This window comes from Accipiter gentilis, chromosome Z (assembly GCF_929443795.1).
Source record: "Accipiter gentilis chromosome Z, bAccGen1.1, whole genome shotgun sequence".
NCBI classification, from domain to species: Eukaryota; Metazoa; Chordata; class Aves; order Accipitriformes; family Accipitridae; genus Astur; species Astur gentilis.
In genome coordinates, this window is record NC_064919.1 from 36,098,657 (window position 1) to 36,125,496 (window position 26,840).

General features: G+C 41.8%; 1 protein-coding gene across 6 annotated transcripts in view; it reads left to right on the forward strand.

Moving 5' to 3' along the window:
* ZNF462 (zinc finger protein 462) overlaps positions 1-22,891 on the forward strand; it is a 93,247-nt gene extending 70,356 nt beyond the window's left edge. For 5 of the 6 annotated variants that reach the window (XM_049794587.1, XM_049794583.1, XM_049794586.1 and 2 more), the window contains 6 exons: positions 3,093-3,357; positions 7,858-7,994; positions 13,518-13,741; positions 16,124-16,256; positions 21,281-21,395; positions 22,646-22,891. In XM_049794587.1, the coding sequence (XP_049650544.1) occupies positions 3,093-3,357; positions 7,858-7,994; positions 13,518-13,741; positions 16,124-16,256; positions 21,281-21,395; positions 22,646-22,847 (1,076 nt within the window). In that variant the 3' untranslated portion in view covers positions 22,848-22,891. Of the gene's footprint in view, positions 1-3,092; positions 3,358-7,857; positions 8,027-13,517; positions 13,742-16,123; positions 16,257-21,280; positions 21,396-22,645 lie in introns of those variants that run through there. The other variant, XM_049794588.1, reaches the window with a different exon arrangement.
* Positions 22,892-26,840: the final 3,949 nt, after the last annotated feature.

The window sequence follows — 26,840 nt, forward strand, 5'->3', positions numbered from 1 at the left end:
CCTTCTCTGTACGGCTGCTCTCAATCCAGTCGTCACCCAGCCTGTATTTGTGTTTAGGATTGCCCCAGCCCATATTCAGGACCTTACACGTGGCTGTATTGAACTTCATGAGGTTCATACAGGCCCAACTCTCAAGCCTGTCAAGGTCCCTCTGGATAGCATCCCTTCCCTCCAGCGTGTCGACTGCACCACACAGCTTGATGTTGTCAGCAGACTTGCTGAGGGTGCACTCAACCCCACTGTCTGTGTCACTGACATGGGTTCCAGTACTGACCCCTGAGGAACACCACTTGTCACTGGTCTCCACTTGGACATCCAGTCATTGACCGCAACTCTTTTGAGTGTGACAATCCAGCCTATTCTTTATCCACCCAGTGGTCCACTCATCAAATCCGAGTCTCACCAATTTAGAGACAAGGATGTCATGTGGGACAGTGTCAAACGCTGTGCATAAGTCCAGGTAGATGACATCCGTTGCTCTACCCTTATCCACCAATGCTGTAACCCCATCGTAGAAGGCCACAAAATTTAGCAGGCACAATTTCCACTTAGTGAAGCCATGTTGGCTGTCACCAGTCACCTCCTTATTTTCCATGTGCTGTAGCATAGTTTCCAGGAGGATCTGCTCTATGATCTCGCAGGGCACAGAGATATGACTGACAGGCCTGTAGATCCCTGCGTCTTCCTTTTTTCCCTTTTTAAAAGTGCGTAATGTTTCCCCTTTTCCAGTCAGTGGCAACTTCCCCAGACTGCCACAACTTCTCAAATGTGGTGGATAGTGGCTTAGCCACTTCATTTGCCAGTTCCCTGAGGACCTGTGGATGCACCTCATCAGGTCCTATGGACGTGTGCACCTTCGGGTACCTTAGATGGTCTCGAACCTGATCTACAGTGGGCAGTTCTTCATTCTCCCAGTCCCTGCCTTTGCCTTCTGCAACTTGAGCTGTGTGGCTGGAGCACGTGCCAGTGAAGACTGAGGCAAAAAAATCGTTGAGTACTTCAGCCTACTCCATGTCCTGGGTAACCAGGTCTCCCATTTACTTCCAGAGAAGGCCCATGTTTTTCCTTTTATCTGTGATGTACCTACAGAAGCTTTTCTTGTTGCCTTTGACATCCCTGGCCAGATTTAATTCTATCAGGGCTTTAGCTTTCCTAAATACTGAACCTGGTAGCCCAGACACCAGGCTGCAGATATGCAAGTTCTGAATCATGCATCATTTTGGGCCTCAAGGTCCTGTTCCAAAAGAGGGTGAGAGCACAGTTGCTGCCTTTGAGGGAGAAGACACTTCTGCAGAAGTTTACACCTCCTCAGTCCCATTTGGTGCCAAAGTAAAGGAAATGGGGAGCCTGTTTCAAACACAAGGAAAAGAAAGCCTTGACATTTGAATGGGTGGAGCCCACTGTGAGCCCTCATGATTAGCAAACCTGCTGTAGAAGTGGTGGAAATGAGAGATGATAAATGCTTCATTGTAATCTAGCCTCAGTTCATGAGGCTTGGATAGGAAAACCAAAAAGTATTTAATTCATTTTACCAGAATCTTTCATGTCTCTGCCTTTGTCTTTGCTGCACACCTGGTGATGAAGCCAGGGGAGCCTGAAGACATTTATCTCCTGCTTGTGTTTTGTTTGTGTCTTTGGTTTTTGTTGTTGTTGTTAGTTTGTTTTTCATTTCTCAGGCATGTATAACCCCCTTCTGCGGTAGTGAGAAAAGAAAGCAAGCATTTCACTCTTTTGAAGGCAGGTGGAGAAGTCCCCACACTGAGTGCTGTATAGGCCTGCTTGGCTTTTGTTTCTCTGTACTAATTGGTTAGAATGGATGGTGTTAAGTTCCCACAAGTACCTCTGTTAGAGAATTCCTACATATCTAGCCTCGGGGAATTAAGCTTTGGAAAATGAAGTAACCATCAAAGCAGGAGGTGGCTGGTACAGTCTGTATCCCGACTCCATTCTCCCCTCCCCCCTTTACCCCCTCCCTTCTTCCAGAAAGCTTAAGAAAAGAGCCTTTTGTCTTCTTTTCAGGAAAGTTACACTGAAATTCATCTGTGCTTTATTCATCTGCTTTCATTTGTGCCATTCATGGGCAGCTGTGGGTTATATAGGACAAAGCAGATGAATTCCTAACCTCCACATTCAAGCAGTGTGTTGGTAAAGGTTCAACACCACCCTCCCCCGCTCCTTTTTGGAGGGATCCAACTAAAGTATTATAGCTTTCAGTTTCAGTACTGAGACATCTCGACTGTGTTTCTCCACATGCCATTAAAATGGTGTGACACAGTTCTGCTGGGTTTTAGAAGGGATGTGTCTATACAGACATATCTGTATAAAGAGATCTCTTTCTCAGTATAGCAAAACTTAGCAGCTTCTAAGGAAATGTGGTTTAGAAGTTTGCTTTACTGGAATTTATGATTAAATATCTTTTTTTCCAATCATTTCATTTCAAACATCATCAGATAGGAGAACTTGAATTTACTTTTTGTGAAGACTGCTTCAAGTGTGACAAAGTAAAATTGTATCATTTCACTAAAGTTAACTTTTGGTGTGGGTTTTCAAATAATTCCATGAACAAGTAGGGAAGAGTATCCATTTATTTTTCCTTTCTTTTCTTTTCTTTTTTTTTTTTTTTTTTTTGTCTTCCCTTTTAGGTCGGCTATTTATGTGTATCCTGTGCCATACCTTCATCTGGTGTAAACTGGCATAAGACATTTGAGAGTATCTGGTCTGATTTATGCACCAAACACATAAACACTTGGCAGTATGATTAATGTGCTTTACCTTCACAAATTAAGTGTTTTAAAACCAGACTTCTTTTTCGACTAATTTAAATTTAAATCTGTCACTTTCTTTCCTCCCCAAATCAGATCTAAAGAGCATAATTTATACTGATCACCTTTTAAATTGTAGAATACACATTAGATTAGATTAAGAAGTGCTACACCTCTTTTTCTTAATCCCTTCAGAAAGCTGTCGGCGGATTTCATAACCAACATCTTGATCCACCCCTCTAAAAGCCAATAGGTGCTGGAGCAGGCCTCAAACACTTTTGGATTTGTTGATCCACCTGGAATAACAACTTCCTTCTTGTTTTTCTACAGACTCTTCATACTCTGAGCCTCCTGATGTTCAGCAGCAGTTGAACCACTACCAGTCTGCAGCTTTGGCCAGGAACAACAACAACATCAGCCCAATCCCACTTTCTGGGAGTGCTGCAGGAGTGGAAAAAACAGAAGCCATCCTTAACTGTGAATTTTGTGAATTCTCCTCGGGTTACATACAGAGCATTCGGCGTCACTACCGTGACAAACATGGAGGGAAGAAGCTCTTCAAGTGCAAAGATTGTTCCTTTTATACAGGCTTTAAGTAAGTACTGTGCAAAACAGATAAACTGAACTCATAAGGGGTATTTTAGCACTTGAAAAGACTTCTGAGATCTTTGAGAGCTGGCTGTAGCTAACAGAAACATGGCCACTGCTGACCAGGGAGAGGAACATAGGAAATGCCATGCCAGATCACAGCAGCATCCATGTAATCCATTTTCCTCTCTCCTACAACAGCTGGTACCATCTGCTGCAGACGAAAGCACAGTAAGTCCTTACAGTAGGTTTTAGAATCATAGAATCATAGAATCATTTAGGTTGGAAAAGACCTTTAAGATCATCAAGTCCAACTGTTAACGTAACACTGCCAAGTCCACCACTAAACCATGTCCCCAAGTGCCACATCTACATGTTTTTTAAATACCTCCAGGGATGGTGACTCAACCACTTCCCTGGGCAGCCTGTTCCAATGTCTGACAACGCTTTCAGTGAAGAAATTTTTCCTAATATCCAGCCTAAACCTCCCCTGGCACAACTTGAAGCCGTTTCCTCTTGTCCTGTTGCTTGTTACTTGGGAGAAGAGACTGACATCCACCTCACTACAGCCTTCTTTCAGATAGTTGTAGAGAGCAATAAGGTCTTCCGTCAGCCTCCTTTTCTCCAGGCTTAACAACCCGAGTTCCATCAGCTGCTTCTCATAACACTTGTGCTCTAGACCCTTCACCAGCTTCATTGCCTTTCTTTGGACACGCTCCAGCACCTCAATGTCTTTCTTGTAGTGAGGGGCCCAAAACTGAACACAGTACTCGAGGTGTGGCCTCGCCAAGTACAAAGGGACAATCACTTCCCTAGTCCTGCTGGCCGCACTATTTCTGATACAGGCCAGGATGCCGTTGGCCTTCCTGGCCACCTGGGCACACTGCTGGCTCATGTTCAGCCGGCTGTCAACCAGCACGCCCAGGTCCTTTTGTGCCAGGCAGCTTTCCAGCTGCTCTTCCCCAAGCCTGCAGCGCTGCATGGGATTGTTGTGACCCAGGTGCAGGAGCCGGCACTTGGGTTGTTGAACCTCATACAGTTGGCCTCGACCCATCAATCCAGCCTGTCCAGATCCCTCTGCAAAGCCTTCCTACCCTCATGCAGATCAACACTCCCGCCCAACTTGGTGTCATCTGCAAACTTACTGAAGGTGCACTTGATCCTCTCGTCCAGATCACTGATAAAGACATTAAACAGAACTGGCCCCAGTAGTGAGCCCTGGGGAACACCACTTGTGACCAGCCACCAGTTGGTTTTAACTCCATTCGCCACAACTCTTTGGGCCAGGCCATCCAGCCAGTTTTTTACCCAGCAGAGTACACCCATCCCAGCCATGACCAGCCAGTTTCTCCAGGAGAATGCTGTGGGAAATAGTGTCAAAAGGCTTTACTAAAGTCTAGGTAGACAAGATCCACAGCTTTCCCTCATCTACTAAGTGAGTCACCTTGTCATAGAAGGAGATCAGGTTAGTCAAGCAGGACCTGCTTTTCATAAACCAATGCTGACTGGGCCTGATCACCTGGTTGTCCTGTACATGCCATGTGATGGCACTCAGGATGATCTGCTCCATAACCTTTCCTGGCACCGAGGTCAGACTGACAGACCTGTAGTTCCCCAGATCTTCCTTCCAGCCCTTGTTGTAGATGGGCATCACATTTGCTAACTTCCAGTCAACTGGGACCTCTCCAGTTAGCCAAGACTGCTGATAAATGAGGCAAAGTGGCTTGGTGAGCACTTCTGCCAGCTCCCCTAGTACCCTTGGATGGATCCCATCTGGCCCCACAGACTTGTGTCTAAGTGGTGTAGAAGGTCACTAACCATTTCCCCTTGGATTATGGGGGCTTCATTCTGCTCCCCTTCCCTATCTTCCAGCTCAGTGGGCTGGGTACCTGGGGAACAACTGCTCTTACTTTTTAAGACTGAGACAAAGAAGGCATTAAGTACTCCAGCCTTTTCCTCATCCTTTGTTACTGTTTTCCCCTGCATCCAATAAAGGACGGAGATTCTCCTTAGCCTCCTTTTGTTGCTAATGTATTTATAAAAATATTTTTTATCATATTTTACAGCAGTAGCCAGATTTAAGTTCTTGCTGGGCTTTGGCCCTTCTAATTTTCTGCCTGCATAACATCACAATATCCTTGTAGTCCTCCTGAGTGGCCTGCTCCTTCTTCCAAATGTCATAAACTCTTTTTTGTCCTGAGTTCCAGCCAAAGCTCTCTGTTCAGCCAGGCCAGTCTTCTTCCCTGCAGGTTCACCTTTCGGCACCTGGGGACAGCTGCTCCTGCTCCTTTCAGATTTCCTTCTTGAAGAATGTCCAGCCTACCTGGACTCCTTTGCCCTTCAGGCCTGCCTCCCAAGCAACTCTGTCAACCAGGCCTCTAAACAGGCCAAAGTCTGCCCTCTGAAAGTCCAAGGTGGCAGTTCTGCTGACCCCCTCCTTACTTCTCCAGGAATTGAAAACTCTTACCATTTCATGATTGCTATGCCCAAGATGGCCTCCAATCATCACATCACCCACAAGTCCTTGTGTTCTCGAACAACAGGTCCAGTGGGGTGACAATTTACTTGCTGGAGGAAATGGTACAGGTAGTAATTCCTCCTCAGCATAGGCATGTAGAGGGCTATCCTTATCCTCAGTTGTGCAAATCTTCTCTACAAAAATAAGGTAATTTTCTGGTTCAATCGATATGAAGCATGGAACAATCAAGTGTCCTACAGAGACAGAAGAATTTATATCACCTTTCTGAAAAAAACCTCTCTCATGTAATTTTATTTCTCCCACCATCTATCTAGCTGAAATGCAAAGCATTCTCTAGTATATCTGACAGCATATAGAGACATTTCAGAAATCCAAATAGATATGCAAAATTTAAAAACTCAGTGCTATGTGTGTTTATGTGTATGTTTTTAGCTGCTGTTCTGTAAGGAAAATAAAGGCCTGTGCACCTATGCTGTTCATCATTTCTTCCTGATATGCTGGACCCTCAAGCATAACACCCTTAGCGGAATTTGAGGTCTCAAACTTGTTAAGTTCTTAGGAGACCAGTCACAGTAAGCAGGATGACTGGATAAAGGGGAGGAGTTCTGTTGAAGAAAATGTTGAGCACAAACCTGATAGAATCCAAACAAGCAACCTCTAGTTTCATGTCTCTAGCCTCTGTTGCTTCAGCCCCTTGCTGCCTCTATGGTATAATTTGCTGCTTGTGCTTTATATCCTGATTGCTCTCTGTCTTAAAGATTACCAGCAATTGCCAGGTCTGTTCATTCTGTTTGTGTCTTGTGAGTGTCATTTTCTTCTACCTGAAATGAAATGAAATCATCTTAAATCAAGCAACATTTACACACGTTCATAGTTGCATAAGGGATTAGTGGTGTCATGTGGTGTCTCAAACATTCAGGGTTTAAATCTTGCTTCTTTTAGAAACACAGCATGGGTTTTGTCTTTAAAAAAAGGGCGGAGGGGGCAAAAAAACCCCATACCAATCCCCTCTTCAACTTACCATAGAAACTTAAATGCATGAAAGCACTCACTGAACTCGATAGAAATACACCTGTAGAATTCAGTGATCGCTGAACTGGGCCCAAAGCCAGTTGTGTTAGGAAATTGCTTTGTGTCAAGCTAACAGTCTTGAAGAACTTCAAAGAGACTTCTAACTCTAGTTCAATGTGACAAGCTCCTTAGCTTTTGCAAGCTTTACCACTGCTTTAGGAAAAAATGACCAAGTGCCCCAAGTTTACAGACACCTCTTATTTCAGTAGTTGAGCTTGTGGTTAAATTGGTGTACAGTTAATTTCCTCTGTGTGCATGTCTCCTGCAACTTTTAAGTATGCAGCCAATGTAATGCCAGCAAGAAATTTTTTGTTCAAAAGTACTGTGGAGTATTCATTCATTCCTCCACATTAATAACTAGAGTATTCTTAATCTTGGGTTTTCAGATCCTTATGGCTGATGCTTTAAAATTTAACTACTCCGTGCCAAACTCACTCTGAACGCAAGTCTGGTTTTTATCCCAAATCTAAAGATTTTAGCTGGTTTTGGGCTTGTCCTACAAAGACAGAGATGGTTAAGGTCGTTATCTGCCTCCAGAAATAAGTCTGTCCTCACCTCTGCAGGTCCAGAACAGTAGATAGATTTTGTTCAACTTGCTAAAAATTTAATCTGCCAGAGAAAGTACACTGAATATTTCATCCTGAAGACAAATAATGACCATGAATGATAGGAATTCTTTTGCTATCTTAACTATAGCAATGTGACTATAAAGCAACCCATGCAAAAGAGTATCTTGTCAGAGTGAATGTTTGTTACTGGGGATACAAACCTGAAAATACCTCTGCTCATGTGTTACTCATCTGAGTAGCTCCACTGAAATGCCATGTGGCACTGTGAAGACAAGGCTGAGTGGTATCTGTACCATTTTACGCAACACGTCCCTTATAGAGCTATGACACTTCATCATTCCCTGCACGCCTCTTCTGACTGCTTCCATCTCTTCCTCCTGTTTCACAGATCTGCTTTTACTATGCACGTGGAAGCTGGGCATTCGGCAGTTCCTGAGGAAGGACCCAAAGACCTTCGCTGTCCTCTTTGCCTATATCACACCAAATATAAACGCAACATGATTGACCATATAGTTCTGCACAGAGGTAACAGTATCGCCGTATGTGTCTGTATCTGATGAGGGGAATGCTGAACAACGCCCTTGTCTTTCAGACCGGTTTCATTAAGTTTTCCCCTCTGTATATCATTAAATTTTCCACTCTCTGTACATGAGGACAAGTACGTTAAATAAGTCATCAGCCCTTGAGTATCTTTTGTTTCATTTCTAAATGATGCATTTTACTTATCTCCTGTAAAATTCAAAGTTAGCCAGTGCTGAAACAGGGCAGATTTAAAATTGTTTTTAAGCTTTTTCTCTAGAGAGGTTAACAGTCATCAAACACCTGTTTAGCAAGAGGCCCTAATTTACAGCTCTAATCTAGGCCACAGTTGTTTCCTGCTTATGTGCTTGTTATCATAAAGGCCTTACTATCATAAACTCTGTGACAAGGTATATCAACTAATCAGAGGCCCCAAAATATCTCTTGATTACTTCCTTGATTTTTTTCTCTTCAGCATTCTTAGGATCAAAATAAGAATTATAATATTTTTGGTTTTCAAGACTCCTTTTCTATCTCCACCTCTCCCTTCTTTAAAGCCAGCTAAAAGTGGGATTAGGGATTTCTATATTCTATTAACTGTGGGCTTGCTAGCTCAGAAGAGACAGCTGTTTGGGCTCTCTGGGCTGGGATTCCTGCCCGTAGCTATCACACTTGATGCTTGTAGATGGTCTGTTGGCTGCTGAAATCTAAAGCCATGTGTTGGGATGGCACTCTGCCTGTTTGCAGGTTGGGCCGAGTTTCACAGTAGGGTATTGGTGGTGAGCAAACACAAGTTTTGCATGCCATCTTTTTCCTGGAGGAGATCCTGGTGTGACAAGCACTATCGTAATGCCTTGTAACATACCACTTTTCAGTGTTGGTAGCTTAAAGTCCTTCTTGTACCAAAGCAGTGAGGCTGGCAGAGTTCATACAAATTTCTATCTGCTAGCAGGGCTATTCAGAGGGAACATCTGAGAAAAATGGCCTGCCACGGTTCAGAAAGCACATTACAAAGCTGCCTTATTTGGTTGTAAGGGTTTCGCAGATGCTTTAGCTTTTGCTTCCTGTCTTTGAAGGTGTTGCTATGTTGGATTTCACCCAGCTTCAGGGCATACTCCAGAATTAACTCACTGTAGAGGACAGGAGGGTTTAGTTAACCCCTGTGCAGAGGACTGTGAGGTTCCAACTGCTGCCGAGGTGTGCTTTGTTTTGTGGTTGTGCCAGGGCTCCAGTGGACACTGCCAGACCTTTAAAATACATATATACAGGCTGAGGGAGAACTGGATGGGCTTAGTTAGGGTATTTTCCATTATACATAGACTTGACACTGGGAATGTCCAGTTGCTGAAGTAGAAGAGCACTTCAAGAGCTTAAGAAGCTGTACTGCCTGTACAGCATTGGAAGGAGGTGGTTACCTCCTGAGTGACACCGTGGGTCTGTTCTTTTGCAGAGCTGTTGCTTCAGTTGCACAAGCCAACCTCGAGCCTTTGTGCTGCTGAAACAAAGCTGATAACAAAGGACATAACAGTATACCCACTAAAGCGTTGGGAGAGGTAAAACAGAGTACAAGAAGTTTTAATGCAAATGGGATTATAGCTGATAAAGAAACTCAGAGGCCACTGAGGGATGGACAAGGGTTTTCTCTGGCGTCAAGCATCCAGGCAATAAAGGAAGTAAGGTCCTTCCTTAAAGTTCTTCCTGGTGCATATATCTAGTTAAAAAAGCCCTTTACTGTTGTGTTTAATTGTGTGGCAGCTGAAGCAGACAATTTTGATAAGATTTAACATGCACTGAAAGAGAGACTGAGGGATGGTGAATGTAGTCTGAGATAGATAGCCTTTCTCTTTTATAGCCACTGCATTGGTAAAACAAGGGCATAGCCCTGAGCTGTGGTCCAAGAAACTTAGTTTTGAGGTAGATGGAGCGGTGCAGTGTGTAAAATCAAGAGTGAAGGTTTTGATCCATTCATAGTTAATGTTCCTCCTGTGTAAAAAGACATGTTTACAGATGCATGCCTCTTATATTACTTCTAAGTTGCTGCACCCCTAATCCTTGATGAAACAGCATGTGCTTGAAATGGAGAGTATATGCCTCTTAATGAATGGCTGCGGAAGCCGTGTTTTACAGGGCTAAAGCATTATCAGCTAGAAGCCTGAATGCCTAGTGAGAAAAAATTAGGCAAGGAATTTGCTTGCCGTTAAGAATGGGGCAAACAGGAAGCTTCCAAGAGCCTTCTTCCATGTATCACCTATTCCTCATCAGTGTAAAAGCAGTTCACCATCCCTTCTGTGGGTACAGATGGAGCACAGACTCATTACAGGTGGCCTGTAGCAGGCAACTGATATAGCTAGAGGCAGGTATGTGAAGAGAGTATGTTTGGCTCTCGAGTTCTTCCTGACCTTTGTGACAGGTGAGCCTGGGGAGAGGAGATACACAGGAGACAGTGAATGCTTGCTCTGTGGCCAGCACAGAGGTGCTGGCCTTTAATTTAGTCTGGACAATGCAATTAGTTTTCATTATCCCTTCAGTAACATTCCCATCACACATTTTAGAACACATTGGTATTTTCCAGGGCTGAATGCAACTTACCAAGATCACTATTGGGTCTACTTTAAAATCCTTGGGGCATTATTTTTTCTTCTTTTACCAATCATTTTATTCTCTTCATGGTACACATAGTGATTTTGTTCTTCCATTTAAGAGAAATCACACCTGCTTCTCTTGAATAAATAGTAACTTTAAGATAAAAAAGACAAATTTTCAAATTCACCTACCTCCCCAAAGGCTTCATTGCTACATATCCTGATTCCTTGCATGTGGTTGTTTCTGGCATCTGTTGTACACACAGGTTCATTGATACATGCAGAACCTTGTGCTGTGCTTGCTTTTGGCTGCTGGAATGCAAATGCTACATGTTCTGTTACTGTAGCTTGGATTTGCAGGCAAAAATGCAGATTTTCAAACACCCAACATGACCAAATAATTGATCTATGTCTTGATAGTAGAACTAGGTTTTTGTACTTGGTTTTCCTTTAAGGGAAGGAAATAACTTGTGTATGTTGTGGTATGTTGTTGACTAAAGATTTTTCTTTACAACTAAGGACTGATAGAGTCATGGGTTCTCTTATGCCTCAAGCAAAAAAACATATGTCTGCTTTGAGCTACTGTATTGCAAACACCTAGTGCATTAATGGCCTTTCCATTTAATCCCTGATCTGCATTACAGTTAGCCCGAATATTTCAGTCTAATGAAAGGATTTGGTTTCTTAAACCAAGATGATGCTTTTTGGTGATTATTTTATTGTTGTTTTTTAATTACACCTCTTGCTAAGTTCTTCCACAATTCAGGATGTCTTTTTGTAAGGCGTATACAGTAGTCTTTGTTTAGACACTGCTGAACATTGAAGAAGTCTACACATGGATGAAGAAGCTACCTCTTTCAATTTGTCTGTGGGGCTTTATGGTTTGCTTGTCAGTTTGTCAGTTGCCCAGGTATGATAAGTGCATTCTAAATGAGTAATTAAATAAACAGAGCTTTGTTAGGGGTAAGCTGGAGATGAGAGCATCACCTTACAAAATAGGAGGTTCTGGATCCAAATAACCCTGCAAGTTCCAAAGTCTTTTCTTGGAGGAAGCTCACTGACATGAATACATCATGTAAAAGTTTTAAATAATTACCTGAAAGTGAAATCCTTCAGGCTAGAATTGATGTTTCTTTTGCTTTTCTCATGTTACTGTGCTGCCTTTGATTTGGGGGGGGGGGGTGATTCTGAGATAATAGGGTTTGCTAATGTGAATTAGGGAATGCTGCATTACTCTACACTGGTAGATAAAAAGTTTTATACCATCGCATGTTTGAGCTTTTTTAATCTATGCCAGGTACTAGAACAAAAGTGAATTTTCAAATATTTTAATTTGTATTTCTCTTTTTGAAAACTTCATTTGACTTTTTCAATTTTGAAACCAGCTGTGTCACTTATTTCAGTGTGTTCAAAAGCACACAGCTACAACCACCTTGTAAAAAGTCTTCTTATGACCCCAGAATCACAGCTTTAAATTCTGTCATCTCTTAGACCCTATTCTCCCCTCTCCTTTTCCCACCCTGAACGGCCACAGCTTGGTATCTTTATAGCTAGAGAAGTTATCGTTGGTGTAGAAAAAAATTACAAGTCCACAGGGGTTTTTTTTAAGGCATGGCTTTGGGAAAAAACCTCCACTTTTTGAAGTAGCCAAAGAGGAAGTTATGAGATAGGGTAACTTTTGTGTTCAGGGAGAAGCTGAGCAGGATGCAATATTTTGTTGGGCTGTAAAAAAAGTCTTGTGAGCAGTGGTAACATGTGGATTGGCCAAAAGTGAATGAACAGTGGAGCTTTTGCCACCTTCCAGAAAGCCTAAGGGAGTTTGTATTTCTGTAGTTGTCTTTGGATGTGATATTACCCTCCTCTCTAAAGAAAAAGGCCCATTGGCTCAGATCCATATGTGGATTGCCACATCTCGCATTCCCCTAGCCTTCATGTCTACCATCTGAGATTCAGGCCTGTTTTTTTCATTTGTTTGTTTTAGTCTGTCATGAGGGATGAACCTGCACGAGGAGAATCAAACTCCTCCTTTAATTTGCAGTCCATAAGGAGTAACAATATTAAATTTCAGTGTTCTAGTTCAAAAGGCCAGTTGAGTAACAAAAGCTCATAATGAGGATCTTCTGGTCACCTCCAGCTGAAGGGTCAAATTTGGGGTTTCGCTTGTGTGCACAGCTCGAGGAACCACAGTGGATGAGTGTTATACAGATTGGATTCTGTCTCTGTCAAATTACTGAAATTAATTGCTGTTCTGTTAAACGTCAGTGCTTTGAGAAGTGGAGAGTTTAAACACTCAGCAAGAGCATTTTCAGTACATCATGTGTGCATTCTGAATCTGAGCTTTCTGAAAGGTGTGGGTGTGTTGGGAAGTTTCTGCCCTTGGCTGAACTGCACAGCCCCTTCCAGGGAAAGGTGCTGCCTTGCTTACTCTCTCAGTTCCCAGAGAATAGCTTTAGATGTGATGGTGAAGATACCAGCTATGATTTTTATAGAGCCAGCAGGGTGATGCATTGGGAAGCACCCTGCAGCTTCCCTGTTTATTACATTTCTAGCAGCCCTTCCTGGCTGTTCTCAAGTTCTGAATGAAAATGGACTTTCGGTCTGGCTGATTTATGGTTGCTTTTGTATTCCCAGGTTCTGCTGCTCTGACTCACAGATGGAGTCTTATTTGCTCCTAAACCTCCATTCCCATCCTCTTCACCCAATAAGCAGTTACATTTGTGAGGACACCTGAATTTGTAGCCTTGGAGGAATAACCCTGTCATTGGACAAAGAATTGTTGTCTTGTGTTTTTTGTGATGGTCCAGCTTAGCTCCCATTCCTTTATAGATGGACTGCCTACCCATATAACAGACCCTATTCCCTGTGCGGGTGGTAGTGCCCAAACTGTTGACATGTGGGACTGATATTTCATAAAATTTGTTAAGTGAATGTTGTCCTGTCCCTACAGAAGAGCGGGTCGTTCCCATTGAAGTCTGCCGTTCCAAACTGTCAAAGTACTTGCAGGGAGTTGTTTTCCGCTGTGATAAGTGTACCTTTACCTGCTCCAGTGATGAGAGCTTGCAGCAGCACATAGAGAAGCACAATGAACTGAAACCTTACAAATGCCAACTCTGCTACTATGAGACCAAACACACAGAGGAGCTGGACGCTCACCTTCGAGATGAGCACAAGGTAACATCCAAACAGTTTTAATTTGTAGCAATCTACTCTTTGCAAATGCTGTATTAGTTTACTTGCATGTCAACTCTGAGTAGCCAACTTGCTGTTGGATTTTTTTCTCTCCCTCCCCAAATCTTGGAAACTAATCCCTTGTTGGGCTTCACTTCCTTTGTTTTCTATTATTTCTTTTTTTCTTTAGAAACTCAAAATTGATGGTTTCTAAAGCTGTTCATATTGATTAGAATTGGCAGACTGTTGTATGCAGAGTATGGTTATCTGGAAGAGGCACTTTATGCTAGGTTTATTTAAAGAGAGAAAAAAAAGGGTTGTGAATCAATATCAGGGCTGTGTGATTCAGCCCCTCTAAAAGACAGGAGATTCCAAACATAAGATAGCTCTGGCAACTTCAGCAGCGTGACATGCCATGCATTTTTTAATAACAAAGAGGGCAATACATCGCCTTTTACATTTAACAAGGGAAAGATAAACAGCAGATATAACCAGGTCCTAAGTTAAGATGCTTTGGAGTTTTTGTGGAGTGCCTGAGTGCAGACCTGATCCAGTCTTTGAGAAGTCATTAGAGGCTTTCCACAGACTGTTAGCTTTGAATTTCTGGGACTGTGAGCTGTGTAGCTGAGAGACACTTAAGTTCTAGAACTGAGATGTGTTTTGGAGTATTTCTTACAGTGCTTCCTTGTCATATTTCCATGGGACACAGCTATATGCCTCCACCTGTTGCAGCTGAGCTGCCCAGGTCCTTGCTAAAAACGCACTCCTCCTTTATTGACTGAATGACACTTTCATTACAGCCAAATACATTTATGCTGACAGCAGCAGCAGTCCCAGCAAAACTTTTCATGCTTAAAAAATATTTGGCTGTCTTATAAAAAACAAACTCTGTAAACTTATGTTGGCCTGCTGTGCTTATCTTCCCTCTTTATTACTTCTGGAGAATCTTCTGCAATTCACATGGTACATGAGATGCTCCACGTCTCCTAGTCACCACAGCTAGGCACCTGGCATATCCAGGAGGCACTAGTTCTCATTCTTTAGACACAGTGCATCAGGCTGGGAAGATGATTCCCTTACTCAGCTCTCCCTTCCAATCTGGACCTGCAGTGACAGTGCCAGTAGTTTAGGGTATCTTTTCCCCATTTCTCTTTGGTAATTTATCTCTCTAATTTGTGTCCAAGTTCTGGGCTCCAATACCCAAAAGATATATTGCACCTTAAAGAGTTCCTGTGCATGAGCTGCATTAAATTAAGAGCCTTGCATGAGGTCTTGTTTGTTTAAATCTCAGTGGGTAACGTCTTAAATCAGAGAACCTCATCACAGCTGTCTGTAGAGTAGTGCTAGGAATCTGCACACCGCCGCATTTAGGATAGTTTGCTATTTGAAGGTATACTACAGTCTAATTCACATGCTCCTTAGGTTTATTCACATTCCCTTTCCCACAAAGGGATAAAAAATAGTTAGTGGGTGTTGATATTTCATTCAGCATCTTGCAGGAGGTGTTGTACTGCGCTCATTCCTCCGTCTCCATCCTGTTTGCCTCTGTGGCTGAGTGCCTGTGCTGCTGGAGGGCTGTCTCTTTGCATGAAAGATGAATCCAAAATCCTTCCCAGCAGTAATCAATGAGCTCAGAGGGCACTTCTCATCCAACAAATACTAGCCCTAGTGTCATGCTCCATGCTCTGCCTCTGCTATAAATCTGGAGTGCTTCTCTGCTGTTTCTGTTGGATGCGGTGGAGTTCCTGAATTCCGTGCCCTAAGCTGCTCCTTTCATACTGCTGCTGTGAGCTGTTAAGTAGCTGGTGCATTTCACCCTAGGGTTAGCTGAATTTGACTGCTGGGTGAAGTGTTCCCATTATAGTCTGTGTATCAGTTTGCAAAGCACTTTGCAGCCCTTCATAATGAAAAATAATCTGTTATTAATGAGTGAAAGTGTATGTGGCACACGTGTGCTTAGTAAAAGACCCAACCTTTCATGAATGAAGCTGAATGAACCAGTCACAAAGAATTTTCCTTCAATGTGGATATGCAATAGCAGTGTTCGATCACAGCCATTGAATGGTCCCATAAAAAGAGGATACAACTTAAAGTGTTTTGCATTTCTTGGATACTTTTTTTTAATACATCAAAACCAGGTAGAAATGAGAGGGGTTTACTGAATGTCATTAATTTTTGAAAACCAAAAATGAGAAATGCAAAATAAACAGCAAAAGAAGAATCACTATCATTGAAAAGAAATGTGTGTTAATTTGATCAGGTGACTACATGTCACGTCTAGCTGAGCAGGCGTTGGGGTGTACTCGATTTTGTTCTGCATATGTGATGATTTTTCTGATTAGCTACTGATTGTGCTGATTGCTGACAAAAGTGTTTCTTTCAAAGGTGAGTCGTAATTTTGAGCTGGTTGGACGGGTTAACTTGGACCAGTTGGAACAAATGAAGGGGAAAACAGAGAGCTCCAGCAGTGATGAAGAAGAAAAAGAAGAAGAGTTAAGCCCCAAGACTGAAGAGAGAGGTCAGTGCAGCCCTTTTTTCTTTCTTTTTTTTTTTTTTTGGCACTGCAACATGCCCTACCAGTCCCACCAAGCAAGGTCAGCTATTGACTCTATAGCACATTCCTGTAGAGCCATGCAGGCATGCCAGCAGGAGCAGAATGGGGCTTTTGTGAAGACACTGATGCTCCTGGGGGAATCTTGTGTTTCTAATCCTTATTACAAGTTTTCTGTCTGTTCGGAAAATACGTACTATGAGAAAACACAGATAGCATCTGTGACTTCTCTCCCCATGCAGATAACATCTATAAGGGCTTGGAAAACTACATAAGTGGAGTATTTTAGTGGTCTGTCAGATTTTCTGTTTTGGTAACCAATTTTCAGCTTTTCACTCGGCATTGTTCAAGCAAGGGATGAAGGGGTCGTGGCCAAACTTTTTTATGGGCTGTTTTTAACTCTGTGTCCAGCATTCCTTGTCAGTGTCAGTCCTGTTGCCGTTGCTGCAGTTGGCAGCTCTGGAGCCAGGGTAGGTCCATGCCCCACCTGTACTATTGTGTATTTAAATATCTGCCTAAATTCATATGTAAGACTAATCCCACTGACTTCAGCAAGGCTAGGCCATGTGCTTGCTCATGCTTTTGGTTTGGTCCAAGTTAGATCAGCAGGGAAAAAGTAAGTTATCTGTAAATGGAACTAAAGGTTTCTTCTCCTTCCCTTCCAACAACCTTCCCCCATGAAAATCAGGTTATTGCAGTATCTGATGTAAACTGTGTGTTGTCTAGTCTGCTCTTGTGCACAGTTCATCAGTCAAATGCAGTATGTTCACAACTCTAACATCCTTAGACCTGTGATGTCTGAATGTCAGGTTCCTGGGGTCACCTACCCTCTTGATGCGGACAACCGCAGTTAGCCAAGTTCTATGTACTTTAACTAAAGGTACGCCACCATGTTTACCTTTTTCCTCATGAATTTTAAGCTTTCAAGCTCACTCAGGAGTGAGTTCACAAAAGAAAACGTGTCTCCCTACATATTTTCAGATGTTGAAAAATTCCAATTTCTGGGTTCACAGGTTCTTTACATAACAGGAGGGGCTCAGATCATGCTTTTACCTTTTCATAGCAAGACCCCAGTGTCTTGGCTTTTGTTTAGTGTCCCTGCAGCATAAATTCAGTCTGCGCTTATCACCAGCACTTCACTTCAAGCGTGGTTAGTGATAGCTTTTATTTAAATGAGAAAGGAAGCGAGTTGGATAGGAAACCATTTATGTTTTAATGAAAAATATCCTTCACAAGAGCAGCAGAAAAATCAGAGGATGACCTAAAGAGTTGTTTGTTTTATGTGCATTTCAGAGTTCAACATTAGTAACTCATGTGGAAACATGCTTGGGTGTCTGTTTGGGGACAGCTTCGACCCTCAGAGCTTCATGGCTGGACCAATGATTGAGTAATGATTTGACGAAAGGAGCAGCTCACCTTAGTTGCAGATGTAGCAGGTTGATTAATATTCTCTATAGACCCACAGCTAGCAGGGGATGAAGAGTCATGCTGTCCTTGTGAGGATTACCTTAGCATTACATACAAGCACAGGTGCTGAAGTGACCTTGCAAGCCATGGCATCTAGACCAAGGAGGAGAATGTGCTATCTGCCAAGCTTACAAATCCCTGTAAATGCACCATGGGGAGGGGGACAGCCCGAGGTGAAGTTCATTGTTTAAATTGGCTTTAGGTTACACTGTGAAAATGTAAAAATACCACCTTTATGCTGGAAATCTAAATTTGCAGGGATAATAGATAAGTGTTATCCCCATGTTTCATGTGATCAATAGTTGAGCAAGGGATAGTATCTTCATAATTCTAATTTTTATTTTGTACTTTTTTCACCTTATCTGTGTTTTTTAAATCTGTGACTGGCTAAAATGATTTCTGCATGCTTGATCAGTTGACCAGTCTAAAAAAATCATGCATATTTTCAAGTTTGCTTGGCAGTTATTCTTTCCTGACTACCCTGTAGGATCAATGTTTCACCATTGTTATTTCTTCTTTTTAATCTGTAACCATTTGTAATGCATTATAGTAAAATAGGTAGAAAATGCAGAAAACGATTATGCCTACTACAGCAAGGGTATTTAGAAAACATCCAGTTGTATTGATTATATTTTTCTCAACAAGTTGTGGATTACCACTATAAGGTGCAAGATGCAAGGTACACTTTTTGAAGATGTCCCAGTGAGACAGGAACTGAAGGCATGGTTGGATGCTGAGTTGCATGTTGACATCTCCCCGTGGATTTTTCAGAAGACAGTTCTAAACACAGAAATGGTTTGCCCTGTTAGCAGAGGAACAGACCTATAGTTTTAAATAGCCTGTCACAGTGTCTAATGCTGTCACAGCTTTCAAACCACATCAAACTGTGTAATCCTGTGTGCCACTCGGGTGCTTTTGACAATTCTAGCCTTTGTGGTGTTAGCAGGAAGTGGGATTTGCTGAGAGTGCCTCAGTGTGCTCCGAGTATCTGGAATCAAATGCCGTCTGAACCCTCTGAAGTCTGTGACTTTGGCAGAACCAGGATTTCTTTCCATGAGTCAAACAGCTGCCTACATTCACCACTTTGAGTTCTGGCTGGTATGTGCAGTACTGCAGGTGCAAAGAGTGTGTTGTTTCTCCAAATGGGCGGTTGGATAGTGGACCAAAGAAGGGGTATTGGCCATGTGCACAGGCAGAGCTGAGCAGCAGAGTTCAGCAGAGCTGAACTGCTATCTTGGATGGGAAAGGAAGGGAGTCATTGGCTGCTGGTAATGGATGGTAGAAAATATATTGACCTGGGAGGAAGAAGATGAGAGGGAGAAAAGAGGGTCTCTGGCATACACCGTGGAAAGAACAGCTCGCCCTTGTAGGCACTGCATCCCAGAGGGACTGCCTATCTTTACTGACCTTTATGTCTTGGTTTTAGCAGAAGTTGGAATCGAGAGGTGGTTTTCCACAGCAGACAAAAATAAATGTCCATGAGTGCTTGTACGTGTGATGCAGGAAAACCGCAAAGAGGTCAGGTGTCTGTGCAGTCTGTTACCTCTCTTCTGCAAGCCTCAGAGAAGGGCAGCTTCTGATACTCCTCCAGAGAAGCCATCCAAATTCACAGCCCTATAGAAGCAAAACTGATCGTGGGGTAGGGTGAACATGATAGCGTGTTCTGAAGAGGTGATGTATTGACTAGACTAGCACTTGCTTATCTTACTGGGAGTTGCAAGTATAAATCATGGACTAGTTTGGGTTGGAAGGGACCTTTAAAGATCATATAGTCCAATCCCCCTGCCATGGGCAGAGACATCTTTCACTAAATCATGTTGCTTCAAGACCCATCCAACCTGGTCTTGAAGACTTCTAATGATGGAGCATCCACACCTTCCCTGGACAATCCGTTCCAGTGTCTCAACACCCTCATCTTAAAAAATTTCTTCCTTATGTCCAATCTAAACCTACCCTCTTTTAGTTTAAAACCATTACCCCTTGTCCTGTCACTCCAGGGCCTGGTAAAAAGTCTCTCCCCATCTTTCTCAGAAGCCCCCTTTAGGAATTGAAATGCTGCAACAAGGTCTCCCCAGAGCCTTCTCTTCTCCAGGCTGAACCACCCTAACTCCTCCCTATTTGAGCAAAACAGCCTCTATGTTGCATATCTCCTCTCTGCAGAGGCCCAGAATAAACTTCCTATTGTGTACTATACAGTAGGTATGTTCTTGTACCGAACAGCAGCATTTGCCTCTAAAACTTTTACCTTTCATATATATTTGTCCCTGTACCATAACTAGTCTGTGTGTTGCAGTGTCTTTATAGATTTGTACCACACATAACGTATTAAAATCCAAATGTAAACTGAACTAATGGCATTGACTTACTTTCTGGTGTTCCTCTTGACACAGCACCTTGCTTTGTGATACTTAGCCACATAATAAATCACTGACAGTAAGAAATACAAATTATTTTTTTTTCTTTCAGGGAGAAGAGGCAAAAACTTATTTTAAGAACCATTCCAGATAGAACTTCAGTAAAGGCTAGTGAGAAGTGTGTCACAAAAATACATTTACAGGACTTACATATGGATGATAGGGAATGTGTGGGCAATTTTAAGTTCATAGGCTGATCTTGAACAGAGTAAATCTGAGAGTGAAGAAATCAAGTGAGCAGAGATCAGAACTAAAATGAAGCAAAATCCCTTTTCTTTTATGTAGTTTGGGAGGAGTCAGAAAGACATTCTGTTGATTTCTTGCTTATGATAATCCCTGCTAAGGAATTAATGCTTTGAGCAGATGGTGCTGTCTCATTTCCAGCAAAAGAATCAAGTGAGATAGTCCATGCAATTATTTTTAATGGCTTATGTGGTGATCTTCTTAATTTGTGAGAAAATGTTTCATCTTTTGTTAAAGCTGTCTGTGTTCACATGGAACTTGGCTTTCAGTAATACCGATCCCTGAGCTGCCAGTGACTTCTCTTGTATTACTAGGTGCTTGACACTTCTGCAGATGAGGTCCCAATGTATAAAAAGATTAGGTTGGGATGAAACACCTATGCAGTTAAGATGCAGGACTTAACCCACAAGCCTTCATGATGAAGGGATATCTAATTATTATGAGGATCACAATAAATATGCCAGGTCTTTGTATCCTAAAATTTGTACTACGAATTGAAGAATTATAGATGGGCTTTAGTGTTGTTTTTTTTTATTTTGCTTTCAAGCCATTTCAGCCCTAAACTTCTCAGTTTTGGTTTTGAATTAAAACTCCACAGTCTCTTAATTTGTTGAAATACAGGAACAGGGAGTAGTAACTCATTACCCTTATTTGCAGTGATGCTTTAAGACTTAGGATGGGATATGTCGCTTGCAGTGTCAGTTTGCTTTGGGGGAGTTGCATTTTCACAAACACAGGTAATTGATAGGTAAGTCCTTTTGCTTCTCAGGGATGAGAAGGTGCAGCAGAGGGGATCAGAGCAGGATCACAGTGGTCCCTTCTTGCCCTGGCACTTCCGAATTCACGGGCTATGCTGTCTTTTTCCAGATCCCATGATGTTTCCTGATAGTGGTGCTCCAGAGAAACGCTTCCCATGTGAGTTCTGTGGCCGATCATTTACAGAAGGCTCTGAGTGGGAGCGACATGTGCTGAGACATGGCATGTAAGTTGGTTTACATTCCTTTGCCAAACAGCCAAAGTAACAGCAGATCTCTTTGCGTTCCTCGGACCCCATTCCTTGCCTCCCAAAAAGCTCTGTGATGAAGGCAAACACAGTTCTATGAAGAACAATTCTGTCTGTCACAAGTGTGGATACAGTCATCAGATGTCTCCGCATGGGAAGTCCTGTTCATCCTTTTTAACTCTGCTGCCCAGAGTGGCTGTAGACTGTAGGGTTTAACTGTGATTCTAAAATTTAACGTTGTGCCAAGACAAATACCACTTGGCCAGGATTAATTTTACCTAAGCGTGCTGTTGATTTTGCCTGCCAGCAGAGCAGCATAAAAATGGCAGAAAATTAGATGGAATGTTCTACAAAGGAACTGGGGGTGGGGGGGGTGTCCCCTTTGTTGTTATATCTCTTTTGCATGCTTGCAGCTAATCTTGCATAGCAGTGAGAAGAATTACGTGCAGAGAAATGTCAAGACCTTCAAAGGAAGTAAAATCAATCTGAATGAACTCATTCTAAAATATGCACAGTGAAGTTCACTAGTTCATCTTCATAGTGAAGATCTTTGCCTTTCTGTAGCGGTTTGCACACTGTGGCATAATACGCATCACAGATAAGATAGGCATCTCTAGAAGAATCATTTTCCTTCTTTTGATGAAGATCTCGTCTGTAGCAGAGATCTCTTTGCTGACCAGAGTTTCTTCGAAGAGTAGATCTCATTCAAGGTTGCTGACATGTGGAAGACATTTAAATACAATATTGTAGGTTAACTGTGATGGGATGAGAAATATTACTTCTCTTACCCTTAATCTTGTCTGCCTAAATACGAGTACTTGAAATGTTGCAACCTATAAAAATTTTTATTGGATCATTAACTCTTTGGGAAAAGTACTTTTTTCCTGTGCCTTTGTTTGGTGCCTTGTAAGTCTTGTTTACAAGGGACTTCGAAAACAGGAATAAAATTTTAAGTTACAATTATAGTTCTTCCCTCTCATCTTCTCTCTGTTCCAGTGTAGAGCAAATAAAGATTTGGTTTCAAATCTAGAATGTTGTGGGTCCCACTGGTAGGTAGCTTCTTTCCACTGCCTCTCCTTTTGAGCATGAGGTGGCAGTGGTGTGACTGCTTGCGTCTACCTTTTTAGAAAGTGATCTGTTTTTCTCCCTTGTGTGATATGCACAGATTGGCTTTGCTGTTCTCCATATTGACTGTAAGTGTTTCTGTTTTCTGTTGCTTGGCTTTCCAGGGCGCTGAACGAAAGTAAGCACAGGACCAGTGAGGACAGCCAGCCAAAGGAGGATGTAGAAGAAACTGTTAGCACACTGCCAGAAGAAAAAGAAGTCATTGAGAAAATGGTGGTGGACTATTCCCACAACAGTGAAACAGCAGTCAGCGTGGTAGCTGCTGACAAACCTCTCCAAGACAACTCGGAGGCCAAAAACGAATAAGCATTTGGTGTGATTCTAATCAACGTACTTGAACAGTGATGAATGGGGTGGGGTGGGTGGGTGGGGTGGGCAGAAGGAAGAAATAAAGCTGCTTTTAGGACTGAATGATCTATTTTCAAAGCACTGGTACCTGTGTGAGTGTGTGTATATTAAAGTTATTTAAGTGATGGAATAAGTGGCTCCATTACATCACTGCATCTTTTCTTCTGGATCTTGACAATGGGAAGTTACATTCATCTTGGACTAATGAAGCAACTCCCCATATTCCTACATTACACATCGTGCTTTGCAGTGGAGACTTGGATTGTTTGTGAATGGAAGCGTCGTGAGCATGGAAGAAGTGGGGGGGACAACTTTTCAACGCACAAATTTGTGTGCGTTTTTCTAGTTTTAATACATAACGCTTTTCCAGACTGAACGCAACTGCTTTAGAAAAGAAAAAAAAAGAGGAAAAAAAAAAAAAAAGGAAAACAAAAACAAAACAGAAACTGCTTTGCTTAAAACAGTCACCTGTTTCCTAGTACCTCAGAATTAACCAAGGGAGATCTCTGCATTTGTCAGTACTACCTGTCATTGTTGTGGTTAAATGTAGAGAGACTGCTGGGCAAGGTGGTGAATGGAGGAAGAAAAAAAGTTTTAAAGAAAGGAAAACAAATTGTGCTTAAAATCCCAGTGTGGGTTTTATTTCTTAAAATACTGTGATTTTTTTAATTATTTTAGTAAAAAAAAAAACAAAAAAAGAGAGAGAGACTTTAATTCCTAGATAACTGTTTGTGAATTGTCATCCTTTATTCCAGGTAAGCTGTTTGTTAGTATTCAGTTATAATTTTAGGATTTGATAGATTTCATGTGACTGATTGTGCGGTTTTGTTTGCCACATGTTTATTTTCTATCAGCCTGAGGTGTTACAAATACAGCACAATTAAGTTTCTCATGTAAACTGAGTTATTTCTTTTCACAGGGGGGACAGGGAAAGGAGACTAGATCTTGTGAATAGAACTTTTTGTTGTTGTTGTTGTTGTTAATTTTAAACATATGGAAATAACAAAGAAGTTTTAACTTTTTTTTTAAAAACTAAAGAACCAAACTTACGGCACAGCTATGCAGCTCGCGGGCCAAACACATAGGTCCTCATAACCATTCTGTTGCTTGTCATACTAACATCTATCAGTCTCACACCAGTAACTTTTTGTTAAGATTGGCTGCCTTTTTTTCTTCCGTCTGTGGTGTGCGTGTTTTCTTTTTGTTTTGGTGTGGTGGGAGGGAGGGGTGTCTGTTAACACATCTTTTGCAAGCGGAGGTGAAATAGTTACATACGACATTGAGCCTGGAGAACTACTTTTACTCGATTCCAGATGGAGTTGCTAAGTTTTTCCCCTCCTCCTTAGCTTTGAGCATGAGGGGAGCAGTGTAGAATGAATAGGAACCTGCATACCTAAGTGGCTGATCCTGCACTACTTCTTGGGTGGAAAGCCTACCAAACTCAACAGGACTTTTGCCTGAGCAATGAATACAGGATCTGGTGCCTCTGGTATGTTCTGATTGTGAACAAAAAAAAAAAAAAAAAAAGAGTTTCTTTCCAAAAAGTAGAAAGTACTTGACTGAAACCTAGTTTTAGAAATGCATGTGTCTTCGTTTGTTTTTTTTGTTTTGGGGGGGATCTGTGGGAGGGGGAGGGGGGGAAATAGGAAGCTGCTGAGGAAACGGTGTCCTAGAGAGCTTCACATAAAATTGATGGCAAAAATGTTGCATTTGTGGAATAAGTGCTACTTGAGAAGCATGGTGTTTTGCTTTTGGGGATTCATCAGTTGTGTGTTAGGGGGATTCTTTTGATTTTTTTGTTGGCTTTTTTTTATTTTGTTTTTGAAGTAGGGAGGGAACGTCATGGAAAAACACATTGGAGGGACAAGTATAAATACACATTTTGTGTCTGTATTTGTTTTTAATTGGCCTCATTTCAAATGTATTTAAACAGTTCCATACCTGGATTGGGTGTTTGTAATGGTTACCAAAAATGAAAAAGAAAAAAAAAAAAAAAGAAATAATGATTGTGACATGCTTTTATCACTACTTTATTTTTCAAATAACATGTAAATATTGTAATCCATTGGATTTTGTTTTGCTAACCTGTTAATAAAAAATATGGGACCATTATCCTTTTAACAAGCCTAGAATGTCATATTTTTTTTTCCTTTTTTTTCTTTTCCCAAAAATGTATACCTGATATATTGTGGACACACATAGATGCATTATTATGATTCTGTTGACTGTAATGACATAGAATTGAAAATAACATTTTTTTCATTGTTTAATTTATACAGAGGACTTTTTCAGAGTTTGACAGAAGGAAATAATAGCAAAATGCTAACCCATTGGCTTCAGCACTCGGTATTTCCTGATTTTAAAATTACTGCTTACTGATGGGGGATAGGAAGGGGATACTGAACTGTTGCACTGACGGGTTTGTTTTTTTTAAAAAAAAAAACAATGAAAATTAATAAAAACTTTTTAAGAGTGTGTGCTTGTGTGTGTAGTTTTGTATTGGCTACTCTGATGATGGGTCTGTAAAAGTTACTGGTTGTGCAATTGGCAGCTCTGGGAGGGAGCAAAGCACCCTTTCCTCCCCTATGTCACTGAGAACTTTGGATTTATAGGTGGGGGGGGGGGGGGTGTGAATTCCCCAAGCTTACAGAGGTCTAGGGTCTGCCACCTCCCCAAAGAATACCTTGAATATCCACCAGCCCAACATCTGTTAGAGGTCAAGGGCACACTGCCAAGGTCTGCTGACTCCTGAACCCAAACAGAAATGAAGGAATTTTGCAAGCTGTCTTGAAAGATCAAAATAGATGTAGACAGGCTGGTATTTTGGATTAGCAACTTAGTCTCTTCATGAGTTGGGATACTGTATGCTCCAATATCCAGTGACCTACTGGATCCAGCATTGAGCCTGTACTTAAATTAGAGTCAAATATACACCCAGTAAGATGGAGGCATTATTTTTTCCTCTTTCTCCATTGAAAACTTAAAATTATACTTGTGGGGTTGTCTTGGAATCTTTCTTTGCTTAAATATAGATATTTAAATGCACATTCAGAGGATGTCAGGGGTTTTTTTCTGGATGTGTTTTGATCAGATCCTGTTTCCAGTGTAAGTAGCTTTTTGATTGTACTAGAACTGGATCTCAACTGAATGTGTATGATGTTAAACAGTATGGAAGCTTGAATCACCTGATAGCTTTACATTCTTCCACGTTTGTCCCTAGGAGTCAAAATATTTCTCTGTTAAAATACTAATTTCCTGATCCTATGTTTACAGAGGAAAAAAAAGGGGGGGAGGAGGGAAGGATGCGTTTTAGCCTGTTAGACATTGCCTTTTTTTAGCAGTCTCTGGAAACGTTTGTTCATGAGGGAGACCTACAAATAATCTGCATGTTGTATGTTCTAGCCCAGAGGTAACCTGCACTTCGACCAATTTAAAAAGGGAAAGGGTTGCTCAGTGGTACATTACTAACAAGAATTACATAACTGATGTAATGCAAGAATTTGGGATGATTTCTAGAGTATTACAGTGCATTATCCCGTTCACCTCAGTGGCAGGATTGTGTGGCTTTGAACCAATGCCCTCGATCGTCCCAGTTTTAGGTTTCTGGCTGAAGGCGACTGGATCACCTGCCTTGAGATTCCTGTGCTGAATTGAAATATAACAAGGGGGTGGGAGGGAAAAGGCAAAGGAAATAGTTACCAACATGATCCTTTACTCACATTACTTCTCTGCTTTGCTGGACAATTCCCTTTCTTTTAACTGGGAGTCCTGGGCTTCACAGGAAGCATTTATGCTGTGGGACAACTGATGTTCTGCACACACTGTAATCCCAGGCTCATTGTCCTTCCTTTTCTTAAGAAGTCTGGGTAAATGTTTGCCACATTATTGCTAGCTGACTGCTGGCATTTTCTTTTGGTCTAGAGGTAAAGTGCCTAAACGCTCTCCATGCAA